The sequence below is a fragment of the Nerophis ophidion genome, linkage group LG11 (genome assembly GCF_033978795.1).
Source record: "Nerophis ophidion isolate RoL-2023_Sa linkage group LG11, RoL_Noph_v1.0, whole genome shotgun sequence".
NCBI lineage: Eukaryota > Metazoa > Chordata > Actinopteri > Syngnathiformes > Syngnathidae > Nerophis > Nerophis ophidion.
In genome coordinates, this window is record NC_084621.1 from 37,354,478 (window position 1) to 37,376,111 (window position 21,634).

General features: G+C 37.9%; 1 protein-coding gene across 5 annotated transcripts in view; it reads left to right on the forward strand.

Moving 5' to 3' along the window:
* kif13a (kinesin family member 13A) overlaps window positions 1-21,634 on the forward strand; it is a 121,212-nt gene that overhangs the window by 56,009 nt on the left and 43,569 nt on the right. For all 5 annotated transcript variants that reach the window (XM_061915806.1, XM_061915809.1, XM_061915807.1 and 2 more), the window contains exons 7-16: window positions 1,197-1,284; window positions 7,911-8,045; window positions 8,123-8,235; window positions 14,059-14,170; window positions 14,280-14,492; window positions 14,567-14,677; window positions 16,575-16,709; window positions 20,247-20,377; window positions 20,536-20,622; window positions 20,692-20,867. In XM_061915806.1, coding sequence (XP_061771790.1) covers window positions 1,197-1,284; window positions 7,911-8,045; window positions 8,123-8,235; window positions 14,059-14,170; window positions 14,280-14,492; window positions 14,567-14,677; window positions 16,575-16,709; window positions 20,247-20,377; window positions 20,536-20,622; window positions 20,692-20,867 — 1,301 coding nt within the window. The remainder of the gene's footprint in view (window positions 1-1,196; window positions 1,285-7,910; window positions 8,046-8,122; window positions 8,236-14,058; window positions 14,171-14,279; window positions 14,493-14,566; window positions 14,678-16,574; window positions 16,710-20,246; window positions 20,378-20,535; window positions 20,623-20,691; window positions 20,868-21,634) is intronic.

The following is a 21,634-nucleotide window of genomic DNA, read 5'->3' on the forward strand; positions in this document are numbered from 1 at the left end:
GGTCCATTCTATGTGTCATACTTGATAATTTAGCGATATTGCCATATTTTTGCTGAAAGGATTTAGTAGAGAACATCGACGATAAAGTTCGCAGCTTTTGGTCGCTAATAACAAAGCCTTGCCTGTACCGGAAGTAGAAGCCGATGTGCACGTGACGTCACCGGTGTGAGGGCTCCTCACATCCGCACATTGATTATATTCATGGACTCTAGCAGCGCGAGCGATTCTGACCGAGAAAGCGACAATTTCCCCATTATTTGGAGCGAGGATGAAAGTTTCGTGGATGAGGATAGTGAGAGTGAAGGACTAGAAGAAAAAAAAAAGACAGGGCAGTTGGAGCGATTCAGATGTTATTAGACACATTTACTAGGATAATTCTGGAAAATCCCTTATCTGATTATTGTGTTACTAGTGTTTTAGTGAGATTATAAAGTCATACCTGAAAGTCGGAGGGGTGTGGTGACCGTCAGTGTCTCTGAGTGAAGCCATGGAGGAACCAAGAAAGTCGCAGCTGCCTCTTTTACAGCTGCAGGAATAACGACACAAGCTCCGCTCATGTTTACGGTAAGAGCCAACTTATTACCACAATTTTCTCACCGAAACCTGCCGGTTGAAATGTGGTAGAGAAACATGTTTCGCTTGACCGCTCTGTTCCATATTAAACCTTCACAAATAAAACAAAGAAACATTGGTTGTGTTTGTGTTGCTACAGCCGGCCGAAATACACCGCTTTCCACCAAATGCATTCTTCTTTGTAGTATCCATTATTAATTGAACAAATTGCAAAAGATTCAGCAACACAGATGTCCAGAATACTGTATAATAATTTGATTAAATCAGACGACTTTTAGCCGTGAGTGGTGCTGGGATAAAATGTCCGCTACAAACAATAACGTCACAAGCACGCGTCAACATAAGCGTCATCATTCCGCGACGTTTTCAACAGGATACTTCGCGGGAAATTTAAAATTGCAATTTGGCAAACTAAACCGGCCGTATTGGCATGTGTTGCAATGTTAAGCTTTCATCATTGATATATAAACTATCAGACTGCGTGGTCGGTAGTAGTGGGTTTCAGTAGGCCTTTAAATGTGAAAGTGATTGTTCCAAAGAAAATGGCTACGTAGAGGAAGGAAATCAAACAACATTTCTACACTTTTCACTGACAAAACCTTTTCCTCACTCTTATTTTCAAGGAGCCGGCAGTCTCTGAAGGTTCGGGAACACAAAGTCCTGGGTCCATACGTGGATGGTTTGTCTCAGCTGGCAGTGACCAACTTTGAGGTGTGTCCTTCAAGATGATGCAAAAACCCTTAGATTTCTCAAATGTACAGAAATAATTTATAGCACGAAGCACAAATGCATCACTTCTAACAAAGTGAGCCCCTAATGACACATATTAAGGGAATGTGGAATGCACTCGTGTGGTTTTGTGCGGATTGTACGCCAAACATTGGTGGGGTTCCCCTTAATTAGGTTTAAACATCTCCACCACAGGCTTCACGGTGGGAGAGGGGTTAGTGCGTCTGCCTCACAATACGAAGGTCCTGAGTAGTCAGAGTACAATCCCGGGCTCGGGATCTTTCTGTGTGGAGTTTGCATGTCCTCCCCGTGAATGCGTGGGTTCCCTCTGGGTACTCCAGCTTCCTCCCACTTCCAATAGCATGCACTTGGGGATAAGTTGATTGGCAACACTAAATTGGCTCTAGTGTGTGAATGTGAGTGTGAATGTTGTCTGTCTATCTGTGTGATGAGATGGCGACTTGTCCAGGGTGTATCACGCCTTCGGCCCGATTGTAGCTGAGATAGGCACCAGCGCCCCCCGCGACCCCAAAGGGAATAAGCGGTAGAAAATGGATAAATGGATGGATCTCCACCCTGTTTCTTTGGGCTCCTTTTGCCTGATATTAATGCAGTAGTTTTCCTAAAAGCTTGGCCCTCTGCCTGCCGTGACCCGGCGAAACAGCATGAGAACACTGGAACACTTTCCATTTTTCCCACAATTCACTAAACCCGATGAATGACGTCAGCGTTGCCAGTAATCACTTTGCGAAATTCATAATACATAGATGTTGAATAATAAGCATTAGTTTTACAACATATTCTTCTGGTATGGACAACAAAGACTTGGTTGGTCCTCTGTATTGCAGGCAAGTAACATTTCCTCGAATGCGGAAATCAGATTTTTTAAATATTTATTTTTGCGTCAAAAAATATCTGAATATCAGTTGCGCATTTTTTGAACAAAATGTCTATAAAATTCAATCAAAATTTGTTAAACGCTAGCTTCAACCACAGGTACTTGCTGTTCCTCTTGCCTGAATGCCACACTGAGTTACAAGACGGAGAGAGGATCAGGACCACCAAAACAAGCTTGTCTCCAAGCCACGTTGACGGCTGTCCACTTTGGGGCTAATCATATTTGGATGATTACAATCCGAACACTGTTATTTCCAAACCAATTGTAGTTCTAGAGCAGGGGTCGGGAACCTTTTTGGCTGAGAGAGCCATACAAGCCAAATATTTTAAAAAGTATTTCCGTGCGAGCCATACAAGTTGTTTTTTTTCAAACACTGAATACCACTATTTGCGTGCATTTTTAAGAAAGACCAACATATTTAGAGTATAATAAGTCTCTTATTCTTTTTAATAACATTGTTATTCTGAGGCTTGCCAAAAATAAATATAATACTTCTTACCATTCATGCGACTTTTTGAACAGGTGCGGTAGCAACCGGATGGATGAAGGAAAAATGCATGAGAATGTTGTATATTTTGAACGTTATTTTTGATACTGTGATTATCAGCGGATTTATTCATTACTTATCGCGTTAAGCAATGTCAGCTAAAATGTATCTGAAAACCAGGTGCAGTCATCAAAAGAGCCACATCTGGCTCTAGAGCCATAGGTTCCCTACGTGTGTTCTTGAGTATTTATTAGTAGAAAGCGAGAAGGTATATTTCTTTTTTGACAGATGGTAAACCAAGGTCACCCCACCAGAAGTATATTACCCGATAGGCATGGCTACAGGATAGAGTTGCCAAGTAGGAAATATTTTCTGAGTTGTTTGCATGCATGTTACAGAATTTACATTACATTTTCAATGATAATAGTTTTAGTAAATTATCTGATAAAAACTAAAAAAGTTGTGGTACATTACATGGCACATGTAAGTAAGTGTCAAAAAACAAGCCAAAATACGTTGGTTGATGAGAATAAATCTAAAGTTAAAATAAAGTGTAGAAATGGTACCATTTGCAGGAAATGTAGTCTTGATTTTCTAAATGTTCTTTTAAAGTGTGCGTGGCTGCACTTTGTGCTGATAGAAATGTTTCTGTTTTTCCTCAAAGGGTGCTCAGATCTCTGGTTTTGTCCTACAGTTTATAGCAACTTAAATACTTTTAAATAGGCATTTCAAAATCAACATTTTTTGTCTCATATCCAATCTGATTTCATGTCCAGATTTGATACTTAGACAATAAAAAAAAGAACTGAAAATGTGGTATTGCATATAACTAAATTAAACACAATAACACATTTTTATAAAGCTTGTCTTCCTAAATTTAGAATTTGCGAATATTGTTGTAAATCCGATGATGTATTAAATTTGTGGTGTTCAATGATACCCACGATTGGAAAAAAAAAAAGTAGCTAGTGCCTAATAACTAAACAAAAGCAAAAACTACCACAGTAGTACCTCAACTTACATATTTTAATTTACACACTATAAAGCGCATCAGTATTTAACCTCACCCACCAAATTTTTGAATATTTATTTTTTTTCCATATATTAACCGCACCAGACTATAAGCCGCAGATATATATGTTGTAAAATTAGCTATTTGTAAATGTTTATTTACATACGTTAATTGTTTCCAAATGATGGCAGTAACACGGCAGTAAAACAGAAGATCAAACAAGACAGAAGTCATCGTCATAAACCCATTAGCTGCGAAAGCTAGCTCTCCAATCAGCTAAACACTCAAAAACTCCACGGTGACGCATTGTTTAATTTATGAAACTAAAACAATGCAAAAAATGCCATTGTAAGGTAATAATACCAACATGGACACTTGTAAACAAGTTACCATATTCGGTTATGCCAACAGCGCTAGCTTGATTACATTACGATAGCACGCACAAATATGCATGAAAAGACTCCTACAGACATATTATATTGGACGGTTTAGTAGGTACGAATAGTTTTGTTTATATTGTAAAACCTATAAACGTTGCTTGGAGTGATGAATGAAGAATCTTTTTGAACAGAAATGCTATGGACGGTTGTACTTCCAGTTCAAAGCATGAAACAGGAAGTTTTTCAATTCACAGCACCTGCAGTTAGCGAACTTGTTCAAAAGATGGCGCCATAGCACAAACAGTAACGCACCTTTTAAGTGTCTCTGCCAAATTTTTATGAAAAGTATTTGTTGAATATCAAACAGTATTGGTTAGAGTGAAGACAAATCCATAAATTAGCCATAACGTTTTAACAGCGCAGGGATCAAAGCATTGGAAAAAAGTAACAGCTTATAGTTTGGAAAATACGGTACTTAATCGGCGGATTTTACGGGATTCCCTGTGGCATTTGCTATGCCAACTAATTATGGAGATGCTGGTATCTCAAATTTTAGCTTAAACTAGCCGAGAGACAGGTCTTACCTCAAAACATTCTTAAGATAGGGTAGCATTGTCTTGGCTTCCATTGAAATCATGTGGATATTGCCATCAAGGATTTCCGCTATCCAGAGATGATATCCGTGAGTTTGTAAACAAAAACAAAAACAACCCAAATATTACTTTGTAATTATAAGAAAAGTAATATATCGATCTAATCACTTTAATATTTTTTACTCATATTATAGGTTGATTGGCAACACTAAATTGGCCCAAGCGTGTGAATGTGAGTGTTAATGTTGTCTGTCTATCTGTGTTGGCCCTACGATGAGGTGGCGACTTGTCCAGGGTGTACGCCGCCTTCCACCCGATTGTAGCTGAGATAGGCGCCAGCGCCCCTCGCGACCTCGAAAGGGAATAAGCGCTACAAAATGGATGGATGGATGCTTGGTATCGTTAATATCACCATGGATCGTTTACCAATACTTTACATTGAATCTTTAGAGCAGGGGATTCAAAGTCAAATACAGAGTGGGCCAAATTTTAAAACTGAACGAAGCCGCGGGCCAAGGTTGAACAAATTAACCTTTTAATAGGGACCCAAACAAGTTTTGCATTGAATATTGAACAAGCAAGGCTTATATAACTTTATAGTGACATGCAAAATCAAGTTTAAAATAATAATAATACTAATAAAAAATATCAATGGCATATCAAAAAAAATCGAAATAAAAATTGAATGCCTCTTTTCTATTTACAAGCTTCTGAGGGAAACATCTAAATGAACATTTTCCACCAGCTAATAATACATTTGAAAATAAAATAATGAATGAATCAAACATTCAAGCTTTGAAGTAGCAAGAGAAAGTACATGCATAATAACGTTAATTATTGCTCAGTTTGCTACACTGATTCGCTTTAACACTGAATATGGAACATGCAAGGCTTATATAACTTAATAGTGCAAAATCAACTTTGAAAAAACAAATGAAAAAACATGAATGGTATATTAAATAAAATTCAAATAAAAACATGAATGCCTCTTTTCTATTTGCAGCCTTCTGAGGTAAATATCAACATTAACTTTTTTCGCAGGCTAATAAATTTGAAAACAAAATAATGCGGTGGTAGCAGGGGGTGTATATTGTAACGTCCCGGAAGAGTTGGTGCCACAAGGGGTTCTGGGTATTTATTCTGTTGTGTTTATGTTGTGTTACGGTGCGGATGTTCTCCCGAAATGTGTTTGTCATTTTTGTTTGGTGTTAGTTCACAGTGTGGTGCATATTTGTAACATTGTTAAAGTTGTTTATACGGCCACCATCAGTGTGACCTGTATGGCTGTTGACCAAGTATGCTTGCATTCACTTGTGTGTATGTGTGAAAACCGCATATATTATGTGACTGGGCCGGCACGCTGTTTGAATGGAGGAAAAGCGAACGTGACGGCAGGTTAAAGGTGCCTTTAAGGCTCGCCCCCAATATTGTTATCCGGGCGGAAATCGGGAGAAAGTTGGGAGAACGATTGCCCCGGGAGATTTTCGGGAGTGGCACTGAACTTCGGGAGTCTCCCGGGAAAATCGGGACGATTGGCAAGTATGAGTATTAGCAGTGAATGCTGTGTTACAGCGGCAGCGCCGCTATATAGTACCGGCTCTAATGTTAATTTGAAATTGCCTCAAGGGCCAAATGAAATTACACGGTGGGCCAAATTTGGCCCGCGGGCCAGAGATTGACACCCATGCTTTAGAGGTTCGCTTCTTGTGTCGTCTTGCTTGGTCAGGGTGTGTGCCTGTGTGTGTATGCGTGTGTGTATGTAAATATATATATATATATATATATGTATATATGTGTGTGTATATATGTATGTATATATATATATATATATATGTATATATGTGTGTATATATATATATATGTGTATATATATATATGTGTATATATATGTATGTATATATATATATGTGTATATATATGTGTATATATATATATATATGCGTATATATGTATATATATATATATATATATATGTATACAAATATATATATATGTATATATATATATATCATCAGTTCATTGCGGATCAATTGAAAAAGGCAGATATCAGCCCTAAATAAGAGTCCACGATTGGGATCATCTTTATTTTTAAATCTAAACTAATCCCAAGCATTTTTACTGTATTTGGTGCATTATTTACTCACTTTGCAAAGTCTATATCATTTAATTGTAGTCTTACACTTTATTTGGCCTGAAATGATGACTCTTATTTATTGTACATCATTTACTGCTCGTAATTGTCTTTAGGGTCAGAAGTGGCCATTCAGCCATAATCTGCCTTTAAAATGCCAGATTTTTTATTTATAAATTTGTTTTTTTGAAATGCCAGATTTTGACTGACACTGGATCTTCATGAGATGCGGTGACATTTAGAGAATGTTTTGTTGTGCATATCCAAGTATTTTTAGACCACACACACTTTTTGTGCATTCATAAAGCTATTTGAGTTACAATAGTACTTCCTCTCTTGTCAAAGTACTTGGCGAAAGGTTAAATAACATATATAAATATATATATATATATATATATGTATACATACATATATATATACACAGTCTATATACAGTCTATATATATGCAGTATATATATACTTACAATGTATATACAGCATATATATACATATACATAAAGTGTATATACAGTATATATATATATACACAGTATATATATATACGTACAGTGTATGTACAATATATATACACTGTATGTATATATATATACTGTATATACATTGTATGTATATATATACTGCATATATACAGTATACACTGTATATATACTGTATATATATATATATATATATATATATATATATATATATATATATTTACTATACATATATATATATGTGTAAGTGTGTGGGTGGCATAGCTCGGTTGGTAGAGCGGCCGTGCCAGCAACTTGAGGGTTGCAGGTTCGATTCCCGCTTCCGCCAACCTAGTCACTGCCGTTGTGTCCTTGGGCAAGACACTTTACCCGCCTGCTCCCAGTGCCACCCACACTGGTTTAAATGTAACTTAAATATTGGGTTTCACTATGTAAAGCGCTTTGAGTCACTAGAGAAAAGTGCTATATAATTCACTTCACTTCACTTCACTTTGTAAAGTATGCTTGTAGCTGCTGCATCATGTGTATTTACGTATTTGTTGAAATTACCTGATTGGTGATTTTCCATGGCCTCCAACCTTCCTTTAGTCCAAAATATACATCTTTTTTCAACGTCTTTGTTGACTTTAGGACATTGAGGTGCTCATGTCGGAGGGGAACAAATCTCGCACAGTGGCAGCCACCAACATGAATGAGGAGAGCAGTCGATCTCATGGAGTCTTCAGTATTATTGTCACACAAACGCTCTACGACCTACAGTCTGGGGTCAGTCTTTTTAAACTTTTAAAACCCTCCTTACGTTGGTCCTATAACTCACAACCACGGGTCTGATTTATTAACAGAATTCCGGGGAGAAGGTGAGCAAGATGAGTCTCGTTGACCTTGCAGGAAGTGAGCGAGTGTCCAAGACAGGAGCTGCTGGGGAGCGACTCAAAGAAGGCAGCAACATAAACAAGTGAGTGTTTCGTTAATTATGTGTTGTCAAGACACACCGTACAAAAACTGTATCACATATTACATTGAAACAAATTATTCCCCCGTTCTGCACTTTGAACACCAACAGTCTTGTAGGATATGTTGTGGTCTTCTATAATAACCAGTGTTGGGCAAATTACTTACAAAACTAATTACAAGTTATAGTCACTAGGTAGTTTCTAAAAAAAAGTATATATTATATTAGAAATGGAAACTGAATTATTCCTTAATGAATGTTTTTAGTTGGCAGGGAAAGTAATTATTGCATAATTTTTTTTGAAAAATGTAATAGCTGGCGTGAGATTACAGTCACAATGGATACTTTGCTCTAGTACATACGTTTAATGGATGTCTGTTAATGCATCTATGGCATTAGTTTGATTGGTAGAAAATAAGGGAAGTGCTGTGTGGGTGTATGAAGACACCCTCTTTGGCTCTGTCAAGACATACAGTAATAGTATGCCACATTTTTACTGTCGCTGACGGCAACGGCTTTGTAGCAATTAAAATAGTAATTATATTACTTACCCGTTACTGGAAAACAACTTTTCACATTTTTAGTACAAACACTGATAATATCTATAGTATTATATCAACTTACGAGCACATTGCGTTCCACGACCGAGCTCGTAACTTTAAACACTTATATCTCAAATCAGCCCCTCAGTAGCATGTACTACAATTAACGACAGTAATGACAGGAGTTTTATGAAATAATGTAATGCCTTGGAGACGGGACTAATGTAGCGTCTGCTGCCTGTTCGTCCATTGTTGCAGAGTCCACTTATTATCTATTTATTAGAAGTGACTTGTTTTTATAGAGCTTGTTGCTTGTTTCTCTCGTGACATCTAGCAACAATGTCTGACAAATTATACAACAAACGATATGTTTGTCTGTGTACGAAAGGTAATGCTCGTCCATCCAGTTTGTTGAGTCTGGACTGAACAAAACAAACGTGTCAAACACAGCATCTGCAGCTTCTCGATATTTTTATACAAACCCCGTTTCCATATGAGTTGCGAAATTGTGTTAGATGTAAATTTGAACGGAATACAATGATTTGCAAATCCTTTTCAACCCATATTTAATTGAATGCACTACAAAGACAAAATATTTGATGTTCATACTCATAAACTTTATTTTTTTTTGCAAATAATAATTAACTTAGAATTTCATGGCTGCAACACGTGTCAAAGTAGTTGGTAAAGGACATGTTCACCACTGTGTTACATCCCCTTTTCTTTTAACAACACTCAATAAATGTCTGGGAACGGTGGAACTAATTGTTGAAGCTTTGAAAGTGGAATTCTTTCCCATTCTTGTATTATGTAGAGCTTCAGTCGTTCAACAGTCCGGGGTCTCCGCGGTCGTATTATACGCTTCATAATGTGCCACACATTTTCGATGGGAGACAGGTCTGGACTGCAGGCGGGCCAAAAAAGTACCAGCACTCTTTTTTTATGAAGCCACGCTGTTGTAACACTTGTCTTGCTGAAATAAGCAGGGGCGTCCATGATAACGTTGCTTGGATGACAACATATGTTGCTCCAAAACCTGTATGGACCATTCAGCATTAATGGTGCCTTCACAGATGTGTAAGTTACACATGCCTTGGGCACTAATACACCCCCATACCATCACAGATGCTGCCTTTTGAACTTTCCGCCTATAACAATCTGAATGGTTATTTTCCTGTTTGTTCTGGAGGACACCACGTCCTCTGTTTCCAATTATAATTTGAAATGTGGACTCGTCAGACCACAGAACACCTTTCCACTTTGCATCAGTCCATCTTAGGTGAGCTCGGGCCCAGCCAAGCCGGCGGCATTTCAGGATATTGTTGATAAATGGGTTTGGCTTTGCATAGTAGAGTTTTAACTTGTACTTACAGATGTAGCGACCAACTGTAGTTACTGACATTGGTTTTATGAAGTGTTCCTGAGCCCATGTGGGGATATCCTTTACACACTGATGTCGGTTTTTGATGGAGTACCGCTTGAGGGGTCAGAAGTCTGTGATATCATCACTTACGTTTCGTGATTACTCCAGATTCTCTGAACTTTTTGATGATTTTACGGACCGTAGATGGTAAAATCCCTAAATTCCTTGCAATAGCTTGTTGAGAAATGTTGTTCTAAAATGGTTCGAAAATTTCCTTACAAAGTGGTGACCCTCACCCCATCCTTGTTTGTGAATTACTGTATTTTCCGCACTATAAGGCGCACCTTCAATAAATGGCCTGTTTTAATATTTTGTTCATATATAAGGCGCACCGCATAATAAGGCGCATAGAATAGATGCTACAGTAGAGTCTGGGGTTACGTTATGCATCCTTTGGATGGAGATGCGCTAAAGGGAATGTCAACAAAACAGTCAGATATGTCAGTCAAACTTTATTAATAGATTACAAACCAGCGTTCTGACAACTCCGTTCACTCCCAAAATGAATTGACAGCTGTTTTATTATTTTGCCCGGTTCAATAAACAGGTAAAAAAAGAGTCTGATAATGTTACAATAAATCAAATGTTAGTGCAATCACAATATAGTAACACTCGAAATAGTGCAAAGCAATAATATATCAATAACTCAACTTTGCTCAAACGATAATGTCACACAACACAACACACAAAAAATGTAAAGCTCACTTTATTAAGTTATTCCTCATCCACGAATCCCTCAAATTCTTCTTCTTCAGTGTTCGAATCAAACAGTTGGGCGAATGCGGCATCCAAAATGCCCGGCTCCGTCTCGTGGAAGTTGTCATTAAACGAGTCAGTGTCGCTGCTGTTAATGTTAAATCCTCTCGCTGCTGCTCTATTCCCGTGTTCTACTGTGTGACTGATGGCCTTGAGTTAAAACTCTGCGTCATAAGCGTGTCTCTTTAGAAACGGCAGGCCTCCCGTAGTCATATATCCCAGCATGCACCGCGCGCTTCTTCTTCTACGAGGGAAAATACGGTAGAGGGCTGATTACCGTAGTTGCGGGACCTCTTGGTGCATGTTTAATTCGGACACTGAAAAAGAAGAATTCGAGGGATTCGTGGATGAGGAATAACTTAATAAAGTTATGCTTCACATGTTTATTTTGTGTGTTGTGTTGTGTGACATTAACGTTTGAGCAATGTTGAGTTATTAATATATTATTTTTGCTTTGCACTATTTCGAGACGTTGTTAATGGAGTCAGTGTCGCTGCTGTTGTCTAGTGGTTCAGTGACAATTCCTGCTTTCCTGAAATCATGTCTGTCAATAGGAGCCATTTTGGAGTCTTTACATAAACACACAAATGGAAATGAAACGGCACGGCCTGGCGCAGTCATATATCCCAGCATGCACCGCGCGCTTCTTCTCCTACGGGGGAAAATGAAATCGGCGGCTGCTTACCGTAGTTGTGAGACCTGTTGTTGCTCAATATTGGTTCATATATAAGGCGCACCGGATTATAAGGCGCACTGTCAGCTTTTAAGAATATTTTAGGTGTTTAGGTGCGCCTTATAGTGCGGAAAATACGGTACTTAGCATTTCATGGAAGCTGCTTTTATACCCTATCATGGCACCCAACTTTTCCCAATTAGCCTGCACACCTTGTGGGATGTTCCATATAAGTGTTTGATGAGCATTCCTCAACTTTATCAGTATTTATTTCCACCTTTCCCAACTTCTTTGTCACGTTTTGCTGGCATCAAATTCCAAAGTTAATGATTATTTGCAAAAAAAAAAAAGTTTATCAGTTTGAACATCAAATATATTGTCTTTGTAGCATATTCAACTGAATATGGGTTGAAAATGATTTGCAAGTCATTGTATTCCGTTTATATTTACATCTAACCCAATTTCCCAACTCATATGGAAACAGGGTTTGTACATAAATGTTTGTCGTTTGGACGTTTGTGGCTGCATTTCGCAGAGGCTGCAGCCTGTGTGATGCGGACTGACATTACGCTGGAACAGGAACAATGTGTAAAAATATACCAACTTTTAGTTACTCGAACGGCACAAACGTGTTAAAAATATTACTTCAAGCGATTGTGAAAATGCTTTCTCAGTGGTTAGAGTGTCCGCCCTGAGATCGGTAGTTGTGAGTACAAACCCCGGCCGAGTCATACCAAAGACTATAAAAATGGGACTCATTACCTCCCTGCTAGGCACTCAGCATTAAGGGTTGGAAGTGGGGGTTAATTCACCAAAATTTGAAGCATAACAAAAAGCCTAAAGACAGCTTGTATCTCAAATTATTCATAAGTTAAGATACTTATAAGTTGAGGTGCCACTGTACCAGTGTTAATTTTGACAGCTGTCTTTAATTTATTTTTAAGCTGTCTTTAATTTATTTTTAGTCATAGCCTTTTAATAAAAATGTACTTCAGTTTTAGTCTTATATGAATCACCCAAATTGATTAAGTTTTAATTTAGATTTTTAGTCAACTTAATCCCTCAACATTTTAGTTGACTAAAACCACAATACATTTCGTCGACTGAAATATAAAGTATAAAGTACAAGGCGTCTTTGAAGTTTTGTTGAAACCATTTTATTAAGGATATTGCATAGCATCTCAAAAACTTAATTCACAGCAAGACCTACACTCAATGAATATATCAAAATGTACATTTCACACTAACCTTCCAGTGTGGTATTATTATAGCTGTTATTAAGCATTTTTTTCTTGTTGAACAACATATGACTAAAATGGTCATATGAAAAAACAAACAAGTTGTATTCTATATTATGTGTAACTACACTGAATGTGCACATTTGGCATCATGGCCTCTGTTCTGATTAAATACAGCAACTAGTGTTATAAATCTAGAACATATCTCATAAAGCTGCTTTTGCTGTGTGTTAGCTTGAAAAATGACAAATTTAGTCTTTTAGATTGGCAAGTTGTGCAATTAAAAGCTGAACACCATACCGAGGACATCGATTAAAATGCACTGTAAGGGTATCTTGCATATTTAATTGGTGGACAAGCTCGCCCAGGGTGTTCAACAAAAGTAGTGGTAGAGTAAGTAATCTTTCCCCTGCTTTACCGTCTTCAATAGTAACAGTTAATAATTCAGTAAAATATAAATCATTTTGAAATATTAGCTTCGGCGAACTTACTGTTGCGTAGATGTCCGGATAGCCTGCTCCAGACGGTGCTTATTTTTACCAGAGAAAATCGAGTCATAGGGTTTACAAGGTATCTTGTTGTCTACTGCGGCAAAGGTGAAATGCGTCCATATGTCTTCTCTTCTTTTTCTTCCAAGTGTAGAACACATAATGTATTAAAGTGTGTAATAATGCAATCTTGTTGTCTGAGAGAAAACTCAAGAGACAGTAGTTCTGATTGCTAATTATGATTCCCCCCACTCTTTCACATGCTACTGTGATTGGATAACTAGTCCTATCCTAAAGACAAACATTAAATATGATTGAATTTTGTTCTGTCAACATTTTATTTCATTTGTATTATTTGACCAAATTGTAAATGAATTACAGTATGTAATTTTTGTAGTCAATGTGCATTTGTTGTCTCGTTATCGTCCTATTTTAGTCAGGGGAAAATAGGTCGTTGATGTTAAAAAAATATAGTTAACAAAATGAACACTGCACTTTGTGACTATGTGTGGTTGTAGTTATGTTGGTAAAAGCAGACTTTGTGATACAGCTCTTGTATTGGATATTAATTCAATTGTGCAAAGTTTCTTAAAAAGTGACTCCTGTGTGAAATGGCCATAAAATATACATGAGAAATAAAACAGAAAGTCTTTAAAATGGAAATCTGTGTGCATGTGTGTGTGTGTGTGTGTGTGTGATGTTGTAGGTCTTTGACTACGCTAGGTTGTGTGATTTCTGCATTAGCCGATCAGTCTGCAGGGAAGGGGAAGGCCAAATTTGTGCCTTACAGAGACTCTGTCCTTACCTGGCTGCTCAAGGTTTGAAATCCAAATTGTAGCTATTTCTAGTCGCCTTCAAAGCCAAAAGGGTGCATTACCAGTCACTTACAGTAGAAAGACGAGACACGTTGACTTTTCTTCTCTGTAGGACAATCTTGGCGGAAACAGTAAAACGGCTATGATAGCCACAGTGAGTCCTGCAGCAGATAACTATGAAGAGACTCTTTCCACTCTGCGCTACGCCGATCGAGCCAAAAGGATCATCAACCACGCCGTGGTGAACGAAGACCCCAATGCTCGCATCATTCGGGAACTCCGAGAGGAGGTGGAGAAGCTCAAAGTCCAGCTGTCTCAGGCGGAAGTGAGACAAAACCAAAAGTCTTTATGGCCAATTTTCACATGGTCCTAACATGATCCCCTTTTGTGTTCTTGTAGTCCTTGAAGGCACCTGAGCTAAAAGATAAGCTACATGAATCTGAGAAACTCATTATGGAGATGACCGTGACTTGGGAGGAAAAACTTCGAAAGACTGAGGAGATCGCCACGGTGAGTAACAGAGAAGTCTGCAACAGGGTCTGCGACCTCAAGGGCAGTTCTTCTCAAATAGTGGGGCAATGGCAGGGGACGCGTATGACGTGCTTTATCAAACCCCGCTTAGAAAAATCGTGCACGACAAAGTGTCCTCATTGTAGCCATTAATCCTGACATCCTCAATTTGATTAAAAAAAAAAAAATCTGTAAAAATTGTTTTATTGCTTTTTGTTTAAAGTTCAGGTTAAAGTACCAATGATTGTTCACACACACACTAAGTGTGGTGAAATTATCCTCTGCATTTGACCCATCACCCTTGATCACCCCCTGGGAGGTGAGGGGTGCATTGAGCAACAGCAGTGGCTGTGCCCGGGAATCATTTTGGGTGACTTAATCCCCAATTCCAACCCTTGATGCTGAGTGCCAAGCAGGGAGGTAATGGTTCCCATTTTAATAGTCTTTGGTATGACTCGGCCGGGATTTTAACTCACAACCTGCCGATCTCAGGGCGGACACTCTAACCACAAGGCCACATTTTAGTAAGTTATAGTGTTTTATATTTTGTGATTCTGAGGTAATGTTGCATGTTTGGAATTCATTTTTAATTAATGAGTTTATTTAATTACATGTTTCAATAACAAATGGTTGAAGTCGGTCTAAAATAGTTTATAGTTTGAATAAGAAAGTATTTATTGTTTTATTTCTGGCAAATTAATGCACTTTAAATCTTTTCTGTTACAGACTAAAAAACAATGTTAAAAAAGTTATTATTTGGTGTAAGTTCATCTGTATTTCTTTCTTTTTTGTTTTCTGAAAAGGGAACTGGACTTGTTTTGGAATTTTGCTTATCGTTTACAATTATTATGAAGGATAAGACAATTGATGTATTTTTATTTTTTTTGCATTTTAATTCGTAAAAATAAGTCTGCTTATAACGTAGTCAATAGGAGTTCCTCTACTCTGCCCAAAAAACCCCAATAAATAAGCGCCAATAATACTATTAACAATGTTAGTCCAATTAAGTTCATTAGGTCTTCTAAGAATGATGTAATTTTTATTCTCATAGCCAGACTTGTGTGTTGCTTTCCGTACCTGACCGTTTCGGCTGCAACTGTGGCATTCCTCAGAGGTTGTCATGTGATGTTTCAGGTTAGATCAAGTGACAACCTCTGAGGAAGGCCTCAGTTGTAGCCGAAACCGTCAAGTACTAAAATCAACACACAAGTCTGGCCATGAGAATAAAAATTACATATTTGCGACCCTGTTCTTATAAGCATTAATGCAGGCAAACCATATTTAGCGGCGAACAGCTAGTGCTGGCTGTATTGACATCAGTGGCTGCGGTGAGCTGCTTTCATATTTTCTTCTTCCTAGGTGAGGTGTAACAGAAAATAATTGACAAGCACTGCCCTAGGGGTTACGTAGAGGTAATGGAGACGGTCGTGAAATTTTTTGGTTGATTCGACTTGTAAACAAACCAAACAATTATATTCCCTTGCAATATTTCCACTAATTTAAATTACTTTTTTAGATACAGTGGCTAGCAATTATCGCTGTAGTTGCCTTGCCAGATAGTAATTAACAGCGTTAGTTGCCGGTTAGCAATTCACAGTGCTAGTTGCCTGCTAGAGATTAGTTGTGCTTGTTGCCAGTTTGTGATTAGCATACTGGTTGCCAACTAGCGATTTACAGCCTTATACAGTAGTATTTGAATATTTTAGTATTGCACAATAACAACGTACCTTTTAGACCAGTTAATTTTAAAACACAATTTTATACAGGATATATAAGGTGTCCCTGCTCCATCTCTCCATCAGTTTGGGGTCCTTACCCTGGAAAATGTTGAAGAGCCCTGCTCTAAATGAAACAATGCCGTATGCTCACTTATAAAGGCAAACAACTGTGTTTAAAGGAGCGCCAGAAGCAGCTGGAGAGCATGGGCATCTCTTTGGAAACATCCGGGATAAAAGTGGGTGAAGACAAGAATTTCCTGGTCAATCTGAACGCTGACCCGGCCTTAAATGAGCTACTGGTCTACTACCTGAAGGTACTACGGTTTTTGTATTTACTGTAAGTATTAAATGTTTTACATTTGTACTGCCTCTGATGAAAGTTCATTATCCATAATTTTATTATATTGGCTCAAATGGGAGAGGGGTTTTCCAGAAGTTTGAGGGTTCCTAGTAAGAATGTAGCTTCTGCTATCAGTTATAAGTCAGTTATGTTGTGTCCTTGGCCAAGACACTTCACCCACCTTGCTTGTAATGCCACTCACCCTGGTTTATAAATATTTAGTGGTCGTCAAATAGGCCAGTGGGGCAAATTGTCAGCCACGTCTTTTTTAGGGCTACTTTAGCTACAAATGTAGCTTAGCACCATCACGTGTTAAATGTGGACTGAATGAATAATGTGTTCTCAGTTAGGTTGCGCAATATAGACAATATATGGTATAAATTATATAAATCTTGTCAACGATAGAGCTTTTAATACTATTGTGATAATCCATTTTGATGGCACATTTGAGCTTTGTTCTACAAATTTAACAGCAACAAGTGAAAAAACGTGTCCTCAACATAATGTAGCTTTCTGGTTACAGGCTAACGCCCCTCCACAGTGCAGAGCCACTTCTTAGACAGCATTCCTTGCCTCCATTTCCATAAGTAAACTATGTTTCTTACAAGTATCATCCCATACAGGAATAGGAATAGCTAAACATGCTACACCACACGAATGTAAAAAAGGTGGGTGGACAGACACAAATCTCAACAGTAACAATATGAAGTATAATATCATTATTTGATTTATGTTACACTGGTTAGAGCAATATTTTTTATTATCATACATATATTTTGTCATTTTTTTATTGTTTAGAATTTCAGGAAATAAGTCAATGGACACAACAAACAAAGGACAGTAGGAAATTGTTCCACCGCCATCCTTTGTTTGTTTTTTGTTGTTATTATTATTGTGATTAAGAATGTAATGATTCAATGAGCTTGAAAATTTGAAGTATCAGTATTAGTATATAAACAATACTCCCAATATGATTACTTGGCATTCGATCGATACCAAAGTTTGTAGTCTCACCCAAAACTAATGTAAAGAACCAAACGACAGAAGAATAAGTGCTTATTACATTTGAACAAAAATGTAGATACAACCATGTTACAACAGAAAGTAAACAGATATTAACAGTAAATTAACAAGTAGATTGATTAGTAATAGTTTTAAGAAAATAATACAACAGCAAATGATGCTGTATGTTACTGCATATACTGTATCAGCAGCCAAATTAGAAGCCTTTGTAATCTGTTTTAAAAGGGTTCTATTATCATTTATATACCAAATAATATATTGTGATATTAATAAATTGTTATCGCAGAAGGCTGCAATATACAGTATATCGCGATATAGATTTGAGGCCTTATCGTTCATCCCTAGTTTTCAGTGTAATGTGCTTTGAGTTACGAGAAAAAAGCGATATATAAATCCAAACCATTATTATTATTAAATATTGCTCTTCTAGCACAGGAAGTGAACAGGCTTATCAGTGATTGCTGTGATAGGAGGTGTAGGAGTAAATAAGCTTTACTTCTTCCTACTTCTCTAGATTTATCAAGTAGCTTCGGTTTACTCATCATTCTTTGTGCTGGGGAACGTGACCAGCTAGTTAGTTCTGTTTCGCCTAGGAAATGGTGGAGGCGAAATATGTGCGCTTTGCTTTACAGAACACAAGCATTCTTAACTCCACCAAAGAGGTTGTGTTTTTGCCAGTGATTGTTTTTCTGTTTGTTACCAAAACATAACTCAAATAAATAACGAGAACAGATTTAAATGAGTTTCTCCAGAAATGTCCAAAAAACAATTCCTCTTAGCTAGTATGAAAACACTTGACTTGCTGCTTGCCGCCAGAAAAAATTACACTCACCAAGTTTTTGTTTGATACCGTCACACGTCACTGCAGTATTGTGAAGACTTTGAAACCGCAATACCATGGTATATACAATACCGTTACATCCCTAATCTTTACTCATCTTTAGTGCACACAGTGGTTGGCTGTCAAGGCCAACAAGGCCTTTCTTTGCTGCTGGCCTATCATAACCATAAATCATGATCATAATTAAAGATAAAAGTATTTTTTTATTTACTTTCCCTAAATATCTAAAATTATTCATATTCTATTTGTGTCATATTATACTCCTTCCAGTGCTGTTGTTTTTAGGTTGGAGTTTTTATCCAATCATAATTCAGCTGGCTTATGTTGCCATGCTGTACGAAATCTGCCCAGGGCCTTCAGAATCAACAATGCGTGCGTCTGTGCACTTAAGTAAACGGGCACATACAGTTTATAGACAGTTGCGATAGCCAATCAGATCAGGAGTTGTTAACAGTAGCCTATCTCGGTAGCCTGATGTTAACGAGACTGTGATTGGATACTCACTTGTCATTCCAAAGTGAGTATCCAGTCACAAGTTGCAACTTAGCAGGAAGCAGGAAGTGTTGACCCACAAAGAAGGAGAACAAAACGTTGATTAGGTGGCAGATATATATTTGCAAGGCCATTTTCAAGAAGGATATTTAAAGAGAAACTACATCTTGTGAGACGATGTTGGCGATGAAATGGGAAAATTCCCGCCATTTCCACTCGAATCAACCAACTACGAGCGGTACCAATGGCTTATACTGCGTCAAAAGGGTCCTACAACTTGTGAGTTCAAATATTTTATTTTATTTTTTTTTTTTTCATGTTTAATATGTTTTTTGCCATTTTTATTTTGACATTACAACAAAGTATTGTTTTAATTGCTGATGCGGGTTTATTGATTTTTAAATGCGCCAAAAAATAACCCGTATTGTACACTTTTGAGGTAATTCAATGCGCAGTAGTGTGTGAATGTGTAAATGTGAAAGATAGAAGTTGACTTTTTGTAATTTAAATCTCCAGATGGAGTTTCCTTCTTTCGTTCCTTTGCTTCCTTTCTTTAAATAAAACCAGATTTCTTTGCTAAGACTGAACAGCAAGGACACTACAGTACTTACAGTTTAGGGGATTTCTATTCAACATGATAAGACCATACAATACAATTACAACCACCTACTCAGCAGAAACTGATGTCAAGTGATGTCAAGGTAAGTGTTGATTTTCAGTTATGTTATGTGTAGAAAACGTAAGCACATCCACACACTTGTTATTGCTCAAATGTTCACTCAGGTGACTAGAGTATGATATGTGTGGTTTAGTGAGACAGAAGCCACCTAAAAGTCAGACCTGTAGGCGTGCGAGGAAGCGGCCTGCGTGGCGAGCAGAACAACAGGCCTTTGTCTGGATTATTCCGCCCATCCTGCCATTTCAGTGTGAAATGACCACGGCAATGTGGACTGGCTTAGCTTGCTGCCGGCTTGGACATCCTCTGAGAAAGAAGATGTTTGTTTAACAACCCCCACGCAGCACACCACTTGTGCTGCATGACTCTTTTAATCTTTTGTTGACTCATTTTGTCACGAGAAATTAGGCCAAACAGAAGTAGATGAATAGCAGGCTTGCTGTTATTTTCTCCTTAATGTGTCTTTCACCTGTGCGTAGGAGCTCACGCATGTCGGCGCTGACACTTCTCAGGACATCCAGCTCTTTGGGATCGGTATCCAGCCGCACCATTGTGTCCTGGAGCTGTGCCAAGATGGTGACGTCACTTTGACGCCCATAGGGAACGCCCGGTGAGCTGCTGCTACTACTTCCTGTCCACATCCTACACGGATAGGTCACATGACCTCACTTTCCAGGAATTTTTTTTGGTTTGATATCCGGTGTTGCAAAGAAATTGTTCAACCTCCATCAGTTTAGATTACAATGTCACCTTACATGTTCTCTATAGGACCTGCGTGAACGGAACAATGATTGATTCTTTGGTCCACCTCTGGCATGGGGACCGTATTTTATGGGGCAACAACCACTTTTTTAGGTAGGCCATATTTCATCATTGACAACGCCTGTTATGAACAAAGTAAATTAAAGTCCACGTTTGTCACAGGATAAATCTTCCTAAACGAAAGCGGCGGGATCGTTTGAAGGAGCTGGAGAGGGTCTCTCCCAGGGAGAGCTTTGTGGAGATGGATGTGGAGACGGCCAGCGAGGCTTCTTCTGAGCAGGACTACAGTTATGAGTTTGCCCAGATGGAGGTCATAATGAAGACTCTTGGGAACAATGGTAATTAGTAATTCATCTGATGTCTAAGGACCTCAGTCTACAGCCAGAATACCACAAATTCCATATCTGAAACTCCTCGTTTGTTCCAGCTACTCCCACCTTAACATATTTTTAAATGCCGGTACTGTACTGTAAAACAGTTTTTTATCTGACATACTCCCGACTTTAGACAACTCCTCTGCCTCCTGATGATTTGTAGCCACAAAATTAAATATTTAATAGCGCAATCAATCCTGTTGGACTTAAATTTTGCCACATTTCTTGCTTGGCAGATTTTATGGAAAATATTTTGTGTACACAAGCCCAATAGAAATATGACCAGTCATCTCCAGTCATGCACATTAGTCATCCAGTGTATTCACGGTCATGAATACTCCAAATATAGACATTAAAGTCAGCATTAAATACAGTTTTGACTTAGATTTTAACAAATTGTTTTCAAGTAATGTCAAATTTTTCCATAATTTATGTGATAATTTTAATATATTGCACTTAAAAAGTTGCTTTTCACCCCTCAGATGGCAGCGTCTGACTTGAAATTTGCTTCTAAAAAAATGGTTGTTTCCTGTGCATCCTGTGGCAGGGGCCTTAATTGCCCCACAAGCAGAAAAAAGACAGGGAAAGTTGGCAAAAACATGGCCAAAGTCAGACTGAAGGATATTTACTCAAAAAACAGCACATGACAGAAGTTTATTACACATTTGAGTTATATTGCATTAAATGACACAATTTTGGATAACAACTTTGGTAAAATTAAGCGGTATAGT